Here is a 19505-nt window from a genome sequence, read left to right as displayed (position 1 = left end):
GCTGATACCGCTCTCAAAGTCCAGCACATGCTTTAGCAGATGCGTACCCTATGCAGACCATCATGGAGAAGCCCTTCTTTGCTTATCATTCATCCAAACGTTTTACAAGTTCATCATCCTTCTTGGACAAAAGCCAAATATTGCCACTTAACATAGTCACTAGAATTTTGAAACCCAGAGATGTACACCAGGCCATCTAACCAGAGAAAATCCAGCATTATCCATGTTAACTGGAAATGTTAATCTGCATAACCAAAGGAAGCCAGGTGGTCAGCGGCCCCCACATCCACAGTGCTGTGTTACTCAACAATAACAAGTTGTATATAAATTGGTTTCCATGGTTTGTTCATCTTGGCTGCTTTGCAGGTGGCTGGGAGACGCAGCTTGTCTCTCTGCCTATTAAAGAGCGAGCATGTCCCATTTACCCGCAACATATCATACGCCAGTGTTTCATAAATATAAGGCTGTTTACCCAAGATGTGAGGCTTATCCTAACAGGTTAGGAGACAATGATGGGCCTGACTCTACTATTTTGCCTGCTGTCTTTTCAATTTCCTTTTGTTTTTCCTGCAAGAAACATTTCTCTGAAGTGCATGCAAGATACTGATGAATTCCTTTCTGATCTGAATTCAGTGAAGCCCAAAGAATACGCTCTAAGAAGTAAGTAGGTTTCCCTGGCCCATTGCGGAGGTGAACACAGGGCAGTGGAGGTTTGTGCTGGGAGCATTCTAGACAAACTCTTGAGAATTGAAGACACAGAACCAGAAAGGAAAGAGAAGATGAGCCTTAATTTGCATTTTGCCAGGAATCAAAAAGGGAAGAGGAATTTTTAATGTAGGAGGCTCTACGATCAGTCTAGTCAGAAGAATCTCATGAAGACCAACCTCTTAAGATGAAAGGCCAGGCACGGGGGCTCACATCTGTATCCCAGCACTTTTGGAGGCCAAGGTGGGTGGATCACTTGAGGTCAGAAGTTCGAGACCTGCCTAGCAAACATGGTAAAACCCCATCTCTACTACAAACACAAAAATTAGCCAGGTGTGGTGGTACACACCTGTAATCCCAGGTACTTGGGAGGCTGAAGCAGGAGAATCACTTGAACCTAGAAGGCAGAGGTTGCAGTGAGCAGAGATCATGTCAGCCTAGGCAATAGAGCGAGTCTTCTCAAAAAAGAAAGATGAGAATAGTTTATACACTGTATGATGCTTATTATTAACATCATTGATGTCATCAATATGGGCAACATTTCATATTGTTATATGAGATATCTTGGTTTTTTTTTTTTTGAGATGGAGTCTCAGTCTGTCACCCAGGCTGGAATACAATGGTGTGATCTTGGCTCACTGTAACCTCTGCCTTCTGGGTTCAAGTGATTTTCCTGCCTCAGCCTCCTGAGTAGCTGGGATTATACGCACCTGCCACCATGCCTAATTTTTGTATTTTTAGTAGAGACGGGGTTTCACCATGTTGGTCAGGCTGGTCTCGAACTCCTGACCTCGTGATCCACCCGCCTCGGCCTCCCAAAGTGCTGGGATTACAAGCATGAGCCACTGCGCCTGGAGGGCTTCTTTTTTTAGACATTTAGTTTGCTTTTGGTAATGAGTTGCTTCCTTATTCGGGGGGAAAAGTCTTGCCCATTCTGTGCTTGATAATACATGCTAAGGAGTGTGTTAGTAAATGTGCGGGCTCACGCTAGATGGAGTGAGACTGCAGCCACACTTCTTGGCATGTGATAGAGATGGACTTCGGATGGTTAGAAGTTTGTTATTAGTTTCCCAAAATTATTCCCACAACTAAAGAGACACACACTTTCCTGCCGGAAAGTGACAAAAAATCAGATGTGTTGTCACTGGGGTAACCTCTTTTTCAGAAGAATGATTCATAGTTGATGCTGATGGGAACCACTAACAAGGAAAAACGTAAAAACTTGCTTTTCCCAAAGCCAGACAAACGAACATAGCAATTTACATTCACATTTTGAATGCACGACTAATGTACTTTGTATTGAAAAATGCTTAGTAGCATAATATCCATCGTAAAGGTAATCAAAAGCTTTCATCTGATATTTTGTAATTCAAAATAGCACATAAGGCCGGGCGCGGTGGCTCACACCTGTAATCCCAGCACTTTGCGAGGCCGAGGTAAGGAGTTCAGGACCAGCCTGGCCAACATAGTGAAACCCCATCTCTACTAAAAATACAAATATCAGCCCTGCATGGTCATGGGTGCCTATAATCCCAGCTACTTGGGAGGTTGAGTAATGAGAATCGCTTGAACCTGGGGGGTGGAGGTTGCAGTGAGCCAAGATCGTGCCACTGCACTCCTGCCTGGGAGACAAGAGTGAGGCTTCATCTCAAAAAAACAAAAAACAACAAACCAAAAAACATAATTTGAAGCAGTTGCCATTCTACACGGGATTAGATGTCCGGATACTTAATGAAATAGCAAGAGAATACAAATCCAATTGATTTACTAGCCATCTTCTTCAAGCCCCATTTTGAAATTGTGTTTTGCTCCAACACTTAGTGATGTTGTAGGGAACATTCTGACAAACTGGGGCCAAATAAGCCGGCCAAGAAAATCCAGAAGGTGCCGTGGCTGGCTCAGATTCCTGGTGATGAGGTGGTGGCACATATTGTCATCATTAGTCACAGCCATGTTAACGCTCTATTTGCCTTGTAAGTTGCTCTAGTCATGCACTGACCATGTTCCATCTGTAGGAGCCTGAAAATTGAAAATCTTTTAAGGTAAAAAGATTTTTCCAAGATAAATGGTTCGGGAAAGAATTGAATGATTTACCTAAGTGGATAGATGACTTAATTTATTGTAACAGATGAATACAATACTTGGTAGTTTTTTAAACTGATTTTCATTCTAATGTACCAGAAAATACTTGGCATTGTTGCTCTGACATTTTGCCTGAGATTTTTGAGCACAGCATGTCGTTCTGACCTTAGTTCTCAGTTTGGTTTTCCTGGCAGTCATGTGGATGGAAAAAGAATAAGAGGCACTGGTGAGTGAGTACTTTAATACAGTAGGCATCATTCCGAGGCTTGGGCGGGAGCGGTGCCATTTAGTTCTAGCAGCCACTATGCGGGGGAGGACAGTGTTAGTATCATCTCTTTTATAAAAGAGGAAATGGAGCCACAGAAATGCAAAGTATCCTGCCTGCAGTGGTAGAAATAAGATTTGAGCTCACATCGTCCAATTCCTGAGTCTGCACTTTTAATCGTTGAATAAAATAAGCAATAACAGGGCCGGGCACAGTGGCTCACGCCTGTAACCCCAGCACTTTGGGAGGCTGAGGCAAGTGGATTGCTTGAGCTCAGGAGTTTGAGACTAGCCTGGCCAACATGGTGAAACCCGTCTCTACTAAAAATTAAGACGTTAGTCTGGTGTGGTGGCACATGCCTGTAGTCCCAGCTGCTCAGGAGGCTGAGGTAGGAGGATTGCTTGAGCATGGGAGGCGGAGGTTGCAGAGAGCCAAGATTGCTCCACTGCACTCCAGCCTGGGTGACACAGCAAGACTCTGTCTCAATAAAATAAAATAAAATAAGCCACAAGAGAAACAAGAAAAACAAAATAAAACCCAGCAGCAAAAAGAGTGAAGCAGAGCTACACATATGGATCACATGGAAATAACATCAAGAAGAAAAAAACAAGCTGTAGGAAGTTATATACATATGTAAGTTTAAACAAATGCAATTTAAGGTGCTGTCTTGCTCTATGTGGTTCTGCATATGTAGTACAAATATTCAGAAATGCATGAGAATGATAACCTCCAAATTCAGTCCAGGGCTAGCCTTGGTGGGGATGCAATTAGGAACACACATTTCAAATGATTGGTCAAGTTTTATTTTTTAAGCTGGGTGGTGGGAACATAGGCACTTGTTTTATTGTTTATGACTTTTTAATGTATTAAATATTGCATAATAGCTTTTTTTTTTTTTTTTGAGACAGAGTTTCACTCTTTTCACCCAGGTTAGAGTGCAATGGCGTTATCTCTGCACCTCTGCCTCCCGGATTCAAGTGATTCTCCTGCCTCAACCTCCCAAGTAGCTGGGATTACAGGCATGCGCCACCACACCCGGCTAATTTTTGCATTTTTAGTAGAAACGGGGTTTCGCCATGTTGGACAGTCTGATCTCGAACTCCTGACCTCAAGAGATCTGCCCACCTCGGCCTCCTGAAGTGCTAGGATTACAGGCATAAGCCACCATGCCCAGCTGCGTGATGGCATTTTTAAATGCCACCTCCAATCCCCAAACACGAAGATTGTGGCAGGCATGGGCTGTATAGGAGCTTGGATAATGGGCCAGGGCCGGCGGAATAAGGTGGAGAGAGAGTCCTTGAGTCATGGCTGTTCTAGAACAGGAGAGAGACTGATATTTAGAGACACTTAATCCAGCAGTGGGTAAGATAGATTAAAGGGGGCAGCCATGGTAGGAAACACTGTAGTAATCTAACTCTAAAAGGAGGCTCCGTTTCAAACTTTCCACCATCTTTTTCCATTTGCTTTCTAACATTCTCATGTCCACCATCCTTACAGGAATAAAATCCACCAAATACTTTCGTATGCTTTGGTTTTGCCACCCTCCTGGATCTTGGGGTTTTATTTTATGTCCCTTTTTACTGCTACAGTCCTCAGCGAGCGTTCTGGTCTGCTTCTGGTTTTGTTGCTGTTGTTTTAAACTCCGTAAACCTCAGAAGTCCTACATTCAACCTCTTATCACGTACAAAAACCATATCCAGGCCAGGCACAGTGGCTCATGCCTGTAATCCCAGTACTTTGAGAGGCCCAGGCAGGCAGATCACCTGAGGTCAGGAGTTCAAGAGCAACCTGGCCAACATCGTGAAGCCCCATCTTTACTAAAAATACAAAAATTAGCCAGGCGTGGTGGTGGGCACCTGTAATCCTGGCTACTTGGGAGGCTGAAGCAGGAGAGTTGCTTGAACCCAGGAGGCAGAGGTTGCAGTGAGCTGAGATCACTCCATTGCACTCCAACCTGGGTGACAAGAGCGAAACTGCATCTCAAAAACAAAACACAACAAAAACCACATCCCAAAAGATCACTGGTATCCTCTCTCCTGATTATTTTAAATGTTCTTTCTCCTTGATGTCTACAAAGAGTCAAACTCTGTAAAATACTTGAAGGGATTTATTCTAAGCCAAAATGAGTGACTGATGTCCTGTGACACAGTCCCAGGAGATCCTGAGAACATATGCCCAGGTGGTCAGACTGCAGGTTGGTACATTTCAGGGAGATATGAGACATCAGTCAACACATGTAAGATGTGTATTGGTTTGGTCTGAAAAGGCAGGACAACTGGAAGGGGGTGGGGTGGCTTCTAGGTCATAGGTGGATTCAAAGCTCTTCCTATTGGCAATTGGTTGAAAGAGTTTATCTAAAGACCTGGAATCCATAGAAGGAAGTGTATGGGTTAAGATAAGGGATTATGGAGACCTAGGTTATTATGCAGATGAAGCCTCCAGGTAACAAGCTTCAGAGACAATAGATTGTCAATGTCTCTTATCAGACTTAAGTCTCCTCTATCAGTCTTATGTTAACACTGGCCAGTTGTGCCTGAATTCTGACAGGGAGGAGGGTATAATGAGGGATGTCCCCCCTCCCTTCCCATTGTGGCCTGAACTAGTTTTTCAGGTTAACTTTGGAATGCCTTTGGCTGAAAGGAAGGGTGCATTCAGATGGTTGGGGGTCTTAGAATCGTATTTTTGGTTTACATTAACCACCGTGGAATGAGCTGCCTTCCTCTTTCTTCATACTTGTCTATTTCTATTACAATTCAGGGTTGGTCCCTGTCTGGGCTGTCCTTCTATGTTGATAATTGGTCTCTTTTCTCCTTCTCTTTCTCTCTCTGCCTGACCCCCTGAACCTTCCCACAGGCACTTTGTTCCTTTCCTTATTGTACTTCTCTTGTAAACGAATCAAGGTTTAGAGACAGGATACTAAGCAGTGGAAATTGTGCTAGGCTGGCAATAAGGCCTGGGACCACCTCCTGGTTAGGCCAATCACCAGCTGCGTGGCCTCACCCAAGCCACATCACCTTGTTTCACACACTGCCTTTAACAAGGTTCCTCACCTGTAAATGGCCAGGCTGTGTACTCAATTCTGGAAATCTACAGCAACTTTAAAGGATTCCAACCAAACCCTCATGACACATAGTTTACCTATAACAAACCTGCACATATACCCAGAACCTAAAATAAAGGACTTCTGACTCTTAAGCCCAGTAGTGTGCTACAGACAGTCTGTGCTGGCTTGAGAGTGCCAATTGTTAAGTGTCAAGGTGGTTGTTAAATATAATTATTTTTAGGGGCTAACTCACGAAAATTTACAATTAAATTATATTAAGAACGAAAGTAATAGATTTTTTTTTTTTTTTTGAGACTGAGTCACTCTGTCACCCAGGCTGGAGTACAGTGGGGCAATCTTGGCTCACTGCAGCCTCCCCCTCCTGGGTTCAAGCAATTCTCCTGCCTCAGCCTTCTGAGCAGCTGGGATTACAGGTGTGCGCTGCCATACCTGGCCAATGTTTGTATTTTTAGTAGAGATGGGGTTTCACCAAGTTGGTCAGGCTGTTCTCAAACTCCTGACCTCAGGTGATCTGCCCACCTTGGCCTCCCAAAGTGCTGAGATTACAGGTGTAAGCCACCATGCCCAGCCCAAAAGTAATAAATATTCAAAACTCATCACTTCCTAATTATTTTACTACATTAAAAAAAAATCTATGTCTTATGTTAACGCTGGCCGGTTGTGCTGGGTACAGGCTGGGTACAGTGGCTCACGCCTGTAATCCCAGCACTTTGGGAGGCTGAGGTGGGTGGATCACGAGGTCAGGAGATTGAGACTATCCTGGCCAACATGGTGAAACCCCGTCTGTATTAAAAATACAAAAGTTAGCTGGGTGTGGTGGCATGTGCCTGTAATCCCAACTACTCAGGAGGCTGAGGCAGGAGAATCGCTTGCACCTGGGAGGCGGAGGTTGCAAAGAGCCAAAATTGCACCACTGCTCTCCAGCCTGGCGACAGAGTGAGACTGTCAAAATAAAAAAGAAAAAAAAAATCTGTATTCTTAAAGCTCTTTACAGCTCTCGTGTCTGTATAGTGGAAGTCACTGCTGTGCTACTGTGCGTGGCCTTCTAAGTTCGTGTTCAAGGACGTCACCTTGAGAGCTGGGAGTCAGCCACGGGGGCCTGTCTTCATCAGGGAAGTCAGCAATAGCTGTAAGTCAGGGCTTGATTTATTGTTTTATTGTCTAGACTGAGGAAATTGATGGATAAAATCTTGAGTGCAAATTAGAAGTGTGTAATGTCTAACCATTACATTATGAATAGCACAAAAAGATAAGGAAGTATCTTCAGTACTCCAACTGTCATAAAATTCAGCAAAAAATTTGCTCACATCATGGACAAATAAGTTCTGACATACATCTTCCTTGTTTCACGTCGGTATTACTCATTAACGTGAATGAAAATATCAACATTCATGTGGGACGATACTTAGTCAACTGAAACCATAGATTGGCTATGGACACAAGAGTTGGGTAAAAATCAATGAAAGTATTCTGAGAGAATCAATTCATTATACGTGGAATTGATACTAAGGACGTCATTATTATACTACAGGCTTCATTATTTGTAATTTGTGTATGTTATAGGCTGACTTGTGTTTCCCTCAAATTCATATGTTTAAGTCCCAGTATGTCAGGATGGGATTCTATTTGGAGACAGGGTCTTTGAAGAGATAATTGGGCCAGACTTGGTGATTCACACCTGTAATCCCAGCTCTTTGGGAGGCCGAGGTGGGAGGATTGCTTGAGCCCAGGAGTTCAAGACCAGCCTGGGCAACAGGGCTAAACTATCTCTACAAAAAATACAAAAATTTAGCTGGGCATGGTGGCACATGCCTGTAATCTCGGCTGCCCAGGAGTCTAAGGTGGGGGGATCACCTGAGCCTGGGAGTTCGAGGCTACAGAGAGCTGTGATTGTGGCACTGTATTCCAGCCTGGGTGACAGAGTAAGACCCTATCTCAAAAAAAAATAAAAAATAAAAAATAAAAAATGATTATTAAGCCCAGATGAGATGAGTTGGGGTGGGGGTTGTCTCAACCAATAACTGGTGCCCCTTATAAGAAAAGGTGATTGGGACATAGACATACATGGAGGGAAGACCACATGGGGACACAAGAAGACGGTCTCCTAGAGGATAAGGAGAGAGGCCTCTGAAGCAGCCAACCCTGCCAGTGCCTTGATCTCAGGTAGAGGCTCCAGAACTGGCAGAAATGAATTCCTGTTGTTGAAGCCACCCAGTCTGTGGTACTTCATTATGGCAGCCCTAGCGAATGAATCCAGTGTCCCACACGGTTTTTATATCAGCGTAATCGATACTAATCCCCACCTGGTGAGTGTTACAGCTTGAACGTGTCTTCCCAAAAGATATGTTAAAACCATAACCCCCGGGTTCCTGTGAATGTTAAGTTACTTGGAAATAAGGTCTTTGCAGATATGTAACGGGAGGTAATAGTAGATTAGGGTAGGCCCTAATCCCATTATTGGTGTCCTTATAAAAGGGAAATTTGGACACAGACACAGAGGGAGAACGTTCCATAAGGATGGAGAAGAGATTGGGGTGATGCCTCCCGGCCTAGGGTTGCTGGCAACCTCTAGAAGCTAGGAGAGCATGAAACTGGTTCTTCCTCGGAGCTTCTGAAGGGAACCAATGCTGCTCAGCCCTTGATTTCAGATTTCGAGTCCCTAGAACTATGAGATAATACATCTCTGTTGTTTTAAGCCACCCAGTGTGTGGAAAATTCTGAAGACAGTACTAGCAAACTAATACAAAGAACTACGAATTAACACCTCTCAAATGCACTCTAGAATCAAAAGCATGTATTTATCATCCAGAATGGAGAGAAAAAAAAAAAAACAAAGTAAAGCACTGTGCCTCGGGTAGGTCCAGGGACTCATTTTCCTTGAGATGTAGCAGAGCTTTTTTTTTTTTTTTTTTTTTTTTTGAGGAGTCTCACTCTGTCACCAGGCTACAGTGCAGTTGCACGATCTCAGCTCACTGCAACCTCTACCTCACCGGTTCAAGTGATTCTCCTGCCTCAGCCTCCCGAGTAAGCTGAGACTACAGGTGCACACCAACACACCTGGCTCATTTTTGTATTTTTTCTGATAGAGATGGGTTTTGCCGTGTTGGCCAGGCTGGTCTTGAACTCCTGACCTCAGGTGATCTGCCTGCCTTGGCTTCCCAACACGCTGGGATTACAGGTGTGAGCCACTGTGCCTCGCCCCAGAGCACTTTCTTAAAGTGCAACCAGCCCATGTGTGTCTACAGCAGAGAACTTGCAGGGGAAGCTACTGATGTGGAATTTTAACTTCCCTCAGCAGATCTCAGCTCCTCCCCAGGTTTCACGTGATTGCTGCATTTTGCTGCACTTGATTCCTCTGGGACAGAATGATGAGGGAGGAAGGGAGGCCTCAGGATCCCAAGCAGCCTGCTGGGCTTTTCATTTCCTGTTTCTCTAATCTCATCACATTCTTGAAAATTTCCCCAAGCAGCTACTTTTGCTCTGAGACTTTAACCCTTTAAGTCCCTCTTCCCTGGTTCCTATACCAAGTCCTGAGCCCACCCTATTGGCCAGAGTACTGAGCTTCCTACTCGGGTCACCTGCTGCCTTTGGATTCCACGTTTCCCTCCTGGAATGCTTATTTCATGTCTCTTGTCCGTGTGTCTCATCTTCTCTCCTGGAAGCCAAGGCCACAGCTGATGCCTTGTCGGAGGCAGGGGTCTGCAGGCAGACACTGAATGGACTAGCACCCATCACAGGCCCCTGGCCGAGCCTGGGTCCCCTGTCACCAGGGCAGATCTGGTCATCTTGATTTTCAGTCTCTGAATATTGCCTCTTTTCCCACCCAGCTGTTAGTCTGAAGGGCATTTTACTCAAGGCCAGACCCTCTCCTGATGCCAGAGCAAGGCACAGAAAAGATGCTGAAATGAAGCAAATGTTAAGGTAAAGGGTGAAACTGGGCTTCACTGAAATTCTGGGTTCACTGGATGCCAAATAGCCATGCTGCAGTAGACTGAAACACGGTCCCCCAAAAGACATCCCAATTCCCGGAGCCTGGGAACATTACCTTATATGGAAACAGGGTCCTTGCAGAAGTGATTAAATTAAGGATCTTAAAATGTGGGGGTTGTCCTGGATTATCCAGGTGGGCCCTAAATGCAGCCCCATGTATCCTTAGAAGAGAGTGACAGGCCGGGCATGGTGGCTCACGCTGGTAATCCCACACTTTGGGAGGCTGAGGCAGGTGGATCACTGAAGGTCAAGAGTTCGAAACCAGTCTGGCCAACGTGGTGAAACCTCGTCTTTACTATAAATACAAAAATTAGCCAGGCATGGTGGCAGGTGCTTGTAATCCCAGCTACTTGGGAGGCTGAGGCAGGAGAATTGCTTGAAACTGAAAGGTAGAAGTTGGAGTGAGCTGAGATCGTGCCACTGCACTCCAGCCTGGGTGACAGTGAGACTTCATCTCAAGAAAAAAAAAAAAAAAAAAAAGGGGGAGACAGGAGGAAATATGCATCCACCACACATGCACACGGAGACGATGTGGCCGCAGAGGCAGAGTTTGGAATGCTGTGGCCACAATCCAAGGGAGGCCGGCAGCTGGAGGAAGAACAGATTATTCCCTGAAGCCTCCACAAGGAGTGCAGCCCTTGCTAACACCTTGGTTTCAGTCCAGTCATATTTATTTTGGATTTCTGGCCTCCAGAACTGTGAGAAAATAACTTTCTATAGTTTTAAGCTATGAAATCTGTGGTAATTGTTACAGCAGCCACAAGAAATTAATATGCATGCTATTCTTGTTCTTTTGGTCTAAGATTAATAGCCGACCAGACACAAGGGGGACTGCCAGGAGGTGTCTGCTAAGAGCCTGTCTCGGGAACTAGGCTGTGAAATGGAGAGCACATTCAGCTCTTTTACCACAAGGAAATCTCTGGCACCTGCTAGTTAGCATTTTACCTGCATGCCCTGTATCGTCAACTGTAAGGCAAGGACTATTCTTATTTTCAAAAATCTCCAATGTAACACAGCAATCTGGTAGGTGCTTAATAAAAGCTTGAACGACATAATTCCTTTCAGGATTTGTTTCTGGCCTAGCATTCCAGAAGCTTCCACTGCCTTCAACTTCATGATGTCAACACACCATATTTAAAAACTTAAGACTGTAGACCAAGGTCTCCTTTTTCCTCTATTCAAACCCAGAAATTAATCAGCTGTGCATTTTAATATCCACATTTCATTGCCACCAAGTGAGAAAGAAAATTTGCCTGCCAATTAGCACAGAATTGAAACAAGTTGTTTTTAATCTTTTGAAAATGAAACTTGGAACAACTGCCATATGATTTGAAGTAGCAGGTGCGATTAATCATTCATTTATTCTATTTCTCCCTCCCATGACAATCACAATGTATTTTGATTTGGAGGGTGCCCGTGCCCTGGCATCTCTTAGGTTCTTGACAGAAGCTAATTAAGGATTAGTTTGGAAAAGAGCAACTTGTCCATTTGAATTCATACTCAGAAAGGAAGCAAATGCAATTTGAAAATTTGCATGGCACAAAATATGAGCTCAGCTAGACAACTGCAAATGCAATCAGCTTAGAAAGCAAATACCAACTGGAAAGAAAACTAGAATTTAACCTTCTCAAATGAAGAATGGGATATTCTTCATGTGCCCTTCAGGGTTTCCCTAAGGAGGGAGACAGCCTCAGTTTTGACATCTCTTTTGTTTCTGTCTCCTTCAAGGCTTATGGTTCCAGACCCTTTCTTACACTTCAGGCTACAGAGTTGGGGCTACTCCATGATGGAAAAGAGGATTTGAAAATCATTTAGTCTGTTATAGGCTGGGTGTGGTGGCTCACGCCTGTAATCCCAGCACTTAGGGAGGCCGAGGCAGGTGGATCGCCTGAGGTCAGTAGTTTGACACCAGCCTGGCCAACATGGTGAAACCTCATTTCTACTAAAAATACGAAAATTAACCGGGTGTGGTGGTGCATGTCTGTAATCCCAGCTACTTGGGAGGCTGAAGCACGAAAGTTGCTTGAACCCAGGAAGCAGAGGTTGCAGTGAGCCGAGATTGTGCCACTGCACTCCAACCTGGGTGACAGCAAGATTCTGTCTCCAAAAAAAAAAAAAAAATTAGTCTGTTACAGTAAACGCATCCAGTTTAATTGTTTTGTTTTTCTGACACAAAGAGACTTCAAAATGTCTCTGTGGAGCTGGATTTTGGGCATTTGAACTCAAATTTTTTTAAGTTTAATTTGATTCAGCAAATGTTCATTGAGCTCCTGCTCTGAGAGATACATGAAGACATAGCGCCTCCTCCCTCCCCTCACCGTGGGAGACACGTACACAATGTCAACCTACCTTTTAGTGTGACATGTAAGCAAGAATCTGGAATGCTTCTTAGGGAAGAGCATCCTTCAGTAGACTTAAAGGATGATTCAACATTTGCCAGGCAGATGGAAAGGGGAACATTCCACGCTTAAAGACAGTGTCGCCTGTGTGCGTTCTGTATCTTGGAGCAGAGGAAATGAGCGTGGGTTGGGAGGATGAGCCCAAAGGGGCAAGTCAGGTCACGAAGGGCCTTTTAAACCGTACTCAGGAGTCTGGAATTAATCCTCAAAGTCAGAGCAGGCAAGCCTGGCTGCTCATTACAATCACCTGGGACATTTTGAAAAAACAATTAAAGCTCAAGCCTCACCCCTGACCAATTAAGTCATTCTTTGTCGGGGTGGAGCCTGGGTGTATTTTTTTGTTTTAATGTCTCAGGTGATTCGAATGCCCACCAGAATTCCCGCCAGAGCTGAGAATCACAGCCGTAGCTAAGAGGTCTGCAAAGCTTTTCCCTAAAGGGCCTGATAGTAAATATTTTCAGCTTTGTCAGCGAGACGGTCTCTCTTACAGCTACTCACCCTGCCATTTTGTGGGAAAGCAGCTCTGACAATATGTAAATGAATGAGCATGGCCCTATTAAAAATAAACTTTTCTTAAAAGACAAGCAGGGTTATAGTTGGCCAACCCCTACTCTAGATGATGGGACGCCATTAAGAATTTAAGAAGCATACTGATTCAAAAATTTTTACAGATTATTACATAAATAATACATGATTTTGTTCACACTGTAAATGAATCTAAATAATGCAGACAAAGTTCAAGACCTTTTTATTCCCTCATTCAAATACCAGTCCCTTTCCTAGATAATAACTGTTATCAATGAGGTATAAATTTTTCTAGAATTTTCTCCTTCCTCTTTTTGGTATGTACTAGAAAGATATAATTTTTTACGTTTAAAAAATGTATTTATTTTTCTTGCCAGGCATGGTGGCCTGTAATCCGGCACTTTGGGAGGCCAAGGTGGGAGGATCACTTGAGTCCAGGAGTTCGAGACCAGCCTGGGCAACATAATGTATAGACCCTGTCTATACAAAAATAAGAAAACAAAATTAGCTGGGTGTAGTGGTGTGTACCTGTAGTCCTAGCTACTCAGGAGGCTAAGGTGGAAGGATTGCTTGAGCCTGGGAGGTCAAGGCTGTAGTGAGCTGAGATCATACCACTGCACTCCAGCCTGGGTGACAGAGTAATGCCCTGTTTCAAATATATATATATGTAAAGAGAGAGAGAGAGAGTATATGTTTATATTGTGTGTGTATGTATGTGTGTATATATATATGTATGTATTTCTTAAACTTGCTTTTTCCCCTACATAATAATTCGTCTTGGAGTATTTCCACAGCAGTAAATATGTATCTCTTTTTAGTTTTTGCATAGCATAATAAGATATGAACTATGAAAGCCCCTGGCTCATTTAACAATTTTCTGAGAGAGGTTGAACTATTTGGAATTGTGAACATTCAACTGTTTTATCCTACAAAATGGCATTTTGAAATGGTTAAACCTCACAGTCTGTCCAATTTTTTGCCATTACAAGCATTACTGCCGCAAGCATCTTGCATTGTGTGCTCATGTGTGTATCCCTGGGGCAGATTCTGAGACGCTGACTTGCTGGATCACTGTGCCTCGTAGTTTGAAAGGAGTCTTTGGCTAAACCCCAGACACTGACTCTGGCAAACTTCAACATAAAGGAAAGCTATTGGCAAAGTATGGGCCAGCTCAGAGGAGGCAGGGAAAGGCTAAAGACCTGCTTCCTGGCGGATGAGTGGAGCCCAAGCTTGGCTTTGGGACCTTTCTCACTCCACTAAAGTCCTGGCAGAGGGTTGACTGTGTGTCACAGTGATGGGCAGTAAGGCTTGGAGTGGCTTCCAGGGACCCCTTTGGCCTCTGTAATGAGAGGACAGAGCACCTTGATTTTTTGGTCAAGATTGTGCACAGCTGGGCAGTGGTATTCTCTAAAAGAAAATCTAGTTGCTTACTAAGGAGAGAGAATGGCTTCCAGGAGACCAAAAAAATTTCTTCAGGCAGGGTGTGGTGGCTCACGCCTGTAATCCCAGCACTTTGGGAGGCTGAGGCAGGTGGATTGCTTGAGCTCAGGAGTTCAAGACCAGCCTGAGCTACACAGCAAAACCTTGTTTCTATCAAAATAAATAAATGTATTCATATTTTTACCGTCTTAGTTCATTTTCTGCTACTATAACAGAATATCATAGACTAGATAATTTATAAAGAAAAGAGATTTATTTTCTCACAGTTCTGGAGGCTGGGAAGTCTAAGAACATGGTGTCGGCATCTGGTAAGGGACTTTGTGCTGTGTTATCCCGCAGTGGAAGGTGGAAAGGTAAATGAGAGAGAAAGCATAAGGAACCAGGCTTGCTTTTATAATAACCCACTCTCTACACAAGTGACCTGGTCCTGCAATAATGACATTAGTCCATTATTAGGTCTCTTATCAGGCCTAATGAGCTCTTATTAGACCTCAGCTTCCAATACTGGTACATTGGGGACTCAGTTTCCAACACATGAATTTTGGACACTCACCAATACTTAATTGTATTAACCTTTAAAATTTCAACCAATACAGTAAGTAGAATATCTAATTGCTGTTCACTGGCAAGACTGAACAACTTTCTCCTATTTATTAGTCAGTTGGATTTCCTTCTCCAAGGGTTTCCTGTTCGTAGCTTTTGTGGATTTTAAATCATTTCTTTGGCGTTTTAAAAATGTTTGCTTTATGCCGGGCACCATGGCTCACGCCTGTAATCTCAGCACTTTGGGAGGCTGAGGCAGGTGGATCGTGAAGTCAGGAGTTTGACACCAGCCTAGTCAACATGGTGAAACCCCATCTCTACTAAAAATACAAAACTGGCCGGGCGCGGTGGCTCAAGCCTGTAATCCCAGCATTTTGGGAGGCCGAGACGGGCGGATCACGAGGTTAGGAGATCGAGACCATCCTGGCTAACACGGTGAAACCCCGTCTCTACTAAAAAAAAAAAATACAAAAAACTACCCGGGCGAGGTGGCGGGCGCCTGTAGTCCCAGCTACTTGGGAGGCTGAGGCAGGAGAATGGCGCAAACCTGGGAGGCGGAGCTTGCAGTGAACTGAGATCCGGCCACTGCACTCCAGCCTGGGTGACAAAGCGAGACTCTGTCTCAACAAAAAAATAAAAATAAAATAAAAAAAATAAAATAAAAAAAAAATATATATAAAACTTAGCTGGGTGTGGTGGTGCACACCTGTAATCCCAGCAACTTGGGAGGCTGAGGCAGGAGAATTGCTTGAACCTGGGAGGTGGAGGTTGCAGTGAGCTGAGATCACACCACTGCACTCCAGCCTGGGCAACAGAGCAAGACTCCACCTCAAAACAAAAAAGTTTGCTTTGTAAGGGTGCTTTATGTGTTTTGAATGCAATTTTTTATCTAAGTTATAAATATAGTGAGCGTGTTCTCTCCTTATCTTTTAACTATGTTCACGGGGCCTTGAAGAGTTTAAAGGAGGGGAGGGACATGGTCAGTCTTGTGGTTCATCTCAGTCTAGAAGATCACCGATGGCTGTAAACGGCCAAGTTGCACACCAGCTCTAAGGTTCTGAGTGTGGTGAGAGACAAGGAGACTCAAACTCATTGGAAGGAAAATGGGAGGGTCAGTAATTCTCATTCCAGCAAAAACCTGGAATAATGAAAACCTATGGAAAAGAGGTCACTGATAATCACCCACTGGCTGAGCCCAAGTGGTCTGACGCAGTGGAACTGGCCGGAGAAGAGGCGAAGGCTCCTCAAAAGCCAGTTAACCCGGTGAACTCAGCAAGTACTGTTTGTCAAGTTAGGACCAGGAGGTTTTCAAAATAACATATTCCTTTTTTTTTTTTTTTTTTTTTTTGAGACAGAGTCTTACTCTCTCTCTCAGGCTTGAGTGCAGTGGTGTGATCATGGCTCACTGCTGCCTTGACCTCCCCTGGTGAGGTAACCCACCTCAGTCTCTTGAGTAGCTGGGACTACAGGTGCAAGCCACTATGCCTGGCTAATTTTTTGTATTTTTTGTAGAGAGATAGGGTTTTGCCACATTGCCCAGGGTGGTCTTGCGCTTGTGGGCTCAAGCGATCCACCTGCCTCAGCCCCCAAAGGTGCTGGAATTACAGGCATGAGCCACTGCACTCGGCCTACATATTTCCCTTTGTTTTTCTTTTTTTTTTTTTTAAAGCACATATGTAAGCAAAATGCAGTTCCTTCAACCTGATTTCCAGATTAAATCTCAGAAATCCAACTGTAGTAGTTAAGACAGAAATGCAGGAGGAGCAGGGTCATTTCACAAGCTTTATTGGGGTTTTCTCCCCACTCCTTCTAAAGAATACCATCATCTTTAGTTATGCCTAAGAATCTATATTCCAAACTGACAAGTAAAAACTGGGTCCTTGTGTCTATTTGAAAGAGTAAGAGGTTATGAATTCTGCTTAAACTGGGTTTGAATACACAGCTCTAATTCTTGCTAGCAATTAAAAGGAGTTAGGTTTCTGTTGTTGTGCATATTACTTATCACTTCTGAGCCTCAGTTTTCTCACTTCTACTACCCTGTACTGGTCATGTGACCTTGAGTGAGTGACGTGACCTCCCTGTGCCTCAGTTTCCATATCTGTAAAATGGGGACTATAATGATTACTTAGCTCATAACGTTACACAGTTGTGTTAGGGTTAAATGAGACAATGGACGGAAAGCAACTCAAAACATGCCTGGCACACACTAGGGCCTACATGTTAGTTGTTATTGTCACAATGCACAGATCTGCCTGAGTCCTGGCAACATTCGTCTTGCCATGTAATTTTAAGGGAAAGAAGTCAAATGGACCATAGTCATCAAGTTTGAAAAACTCCAACTGGGCCACGCACGGTGGCTCACGCCTGGAATCCCTGCACTTTGGGAGGCCAAGGCGGGTGGATCGCCTGAGGTCAGGAGTTCGAGACCAGCCTGACCAACATGGTGAAACCCCATCTCTACTAAAAACACAAAAATTAGCCAGGCATGGTGGCAGGTGCCTGTAATCCCAGCCTGGTCATTCACTCATTCATTCACCCTTCTGGCCTCTGCCTTCGGTTCTCTTTCTTCCCTAAGGAGCTGGGGGATCGCAGTAGCAGGAGATTATGTCTTCTCGGTGCTGCTTCTTTCAGATAATTTGAGGGAAAATTCCAGACTGAGAGAGTTGTTCGGCAGGGCTGGGATTGCCGCTGATTCCATGTGCCAGGGTTTTCTGCCCTGAGGGTCGTGCTGTCTTCTCTGCACTCTTTACATTTCTGAGGCAGCACACACTCTGGGGGCTGGGCTGTCACATGTTCTTGAACACATGCACTTCACCAGACAAAGAGTATAAGAGCGCACAAGCCAACACACCCAAATCCTTGAGGAGCAGGCACATAAAAGAGGGACACTGGACTGAAGAACATGTGTACTACGTGAAGCTGAATGATTGGAACAGGTGGGTCATCAGAAATATAAAAAAGCCCAATAAATGTAATCAGAGATAAGGGAGAATATGACTGATACAACGCACAAAAAAAAAAATCATAAAAAGTCAAGAGGAACAGTTGAAATCAAAACGAAATAGATAGGATAGATAGTAAGATGGATAGAGGCCAAGAAAAATTAGTGAGTTGGAAGATCAGTTTGAAGATCTCTCAAAACAGTGCAGGAAAGGATAAAGAGATGTGAAGGTTAAAGAAAAACCAAAGAATATTGAGGCTAAAGGTGCCAACAGTTGGATAATAGAAACCAAAAGGAGAAATGTAACAAAGCAAATGGAAGAAGGCAATATTTGAACACATAATGACAATACTTTCTCTGGAATTAAAGGAAGATTAAAAATATCAGGTTGAAAGGGTTTATAGTACGCTAAAATAAATAAAGAAAATTTACACCTGAGTATATGTCAGTAGAGATAAAATTAAGAATATTAGAAGCAATGAGGAAATTCTAAAAACTTCTGGAGAGAACAGCAATCAGATTGACATCAGACTTCAAAATTACAGAAGAAAAGCTGAAAGAGAAATCTTCTCTGTATGGAAACTAAATATTATATTACCAGCTAACTCTTTGTAAAAAAAAAAAAAAAAAAAAGAAAGTGCACGGGAAAGTTGTGTGAGTGCACACACACACACACTTAGAGCTGAATGATAATGAAAACACCAGACATCAAAATTTAGATACAGATATAGCAGTACTTAGAGGAAAATTCCTTGCTCTCAATACCTGTTACAAGGACATAAGAAAGTTTGAAAACATGAGCTAAGCAATCAACTCAATAAATTTATAAAAGACAAACAGATCAATCTCAAAGAAACAATAAGGACATAATAAAAATAAGGTCAGACCAGCCTGGCCAACACAGTGAAACACTGTCTCTGCTAAAAATACAAAAATTAGCTGGGCATGGTGGCGGGCACCTGTAGTCCTAGCTACTCGGAGGCTGAGGCAGAAGAATCCCTTGAACCCAGGAGGTGGAGGTTGCGGTGAGCCGAGATGGTGCCACTGCACTCCAGTCTGGGTGACAGAGTAAGACTCCATCTCAAAAAAAAAAAAAAAAAAAAAGGTCAGAAATCAATGAGACAGAAAAGAAACAAACCCATAAAGAATACCAAGGTTAGCAAAACCAAAAGCTGATTGTTAGAGTTCTCAAGCAATAGTGAAGGAGGACAAGTGAGAAAAGATACAAATAAAAACTGAAGAATGAAAAAGGAGTAAATATAGATACAACAAAGAATAAAAAATAATAAATGAATATTTGGAAAGCAAAACAAAATGAATAAATTTTAAAAATTTTGAATGGTTCAAAAAGAAATAGAAAAATGGAAAAGCATTTGAAATTAAGACCTTCCTTCTCACCAAATTATAGACTATGATGGTTGAAACAGTTCCATTCTACCCAACTTCTTACAATATACAATCCCAGTTGTTCCAGCAAACTTCGAAAGTGTGAAAGTTGCCCATCTCACTTTACTTTTTTAAACCTTTTTATTTTAAATAATTATAGGTGCA

At 43.4% G+C, this 19505-nt stretch overlaps 1 protein-coding gene across 1 annotated transcript in view; it reads left to right on the top strand.

Annotated features, from left to right (window-relative positions):
- Positions 1-386: 386 nt before the first annotated feature.
- OACYL (O-acyltransferase like) overlaps positions 387-19505 on the top strand; it is a 75685-nt gene continuing 56566 nt past the window's right edge. Inside the window, exon 1 of the mRNA XM_001089574.4 lies at positions 387-660. Coding sequence (XP_001089574.3) covers positions 510-660 — 151 coding nt within the window. The 5' untranslated portion in view covers positions 387-509. The remainder of the gene's footprint in view (positions 661-19505) is intronic.

This window comes from Macaca mulatta, chromosome 18, assembly GCF_049350105.2.
Source record: "Macaca mulatta isolate MMU2019108-1 chromosome 18, T2T-MMU8v2.0, whole genome shotgun sequence".
NCBI classification, from domain to species: Eukaryota; Metazoa; Chordata; class Mammalia; order Primates; family Cercopithecidae; genus Macaca; species Macaca mulatta.
The sequence above is the reverse complement of the archived record's forward strand: the minus strand, read 5'-3'. Positions and strand labels throughout refer to the sequence as shown.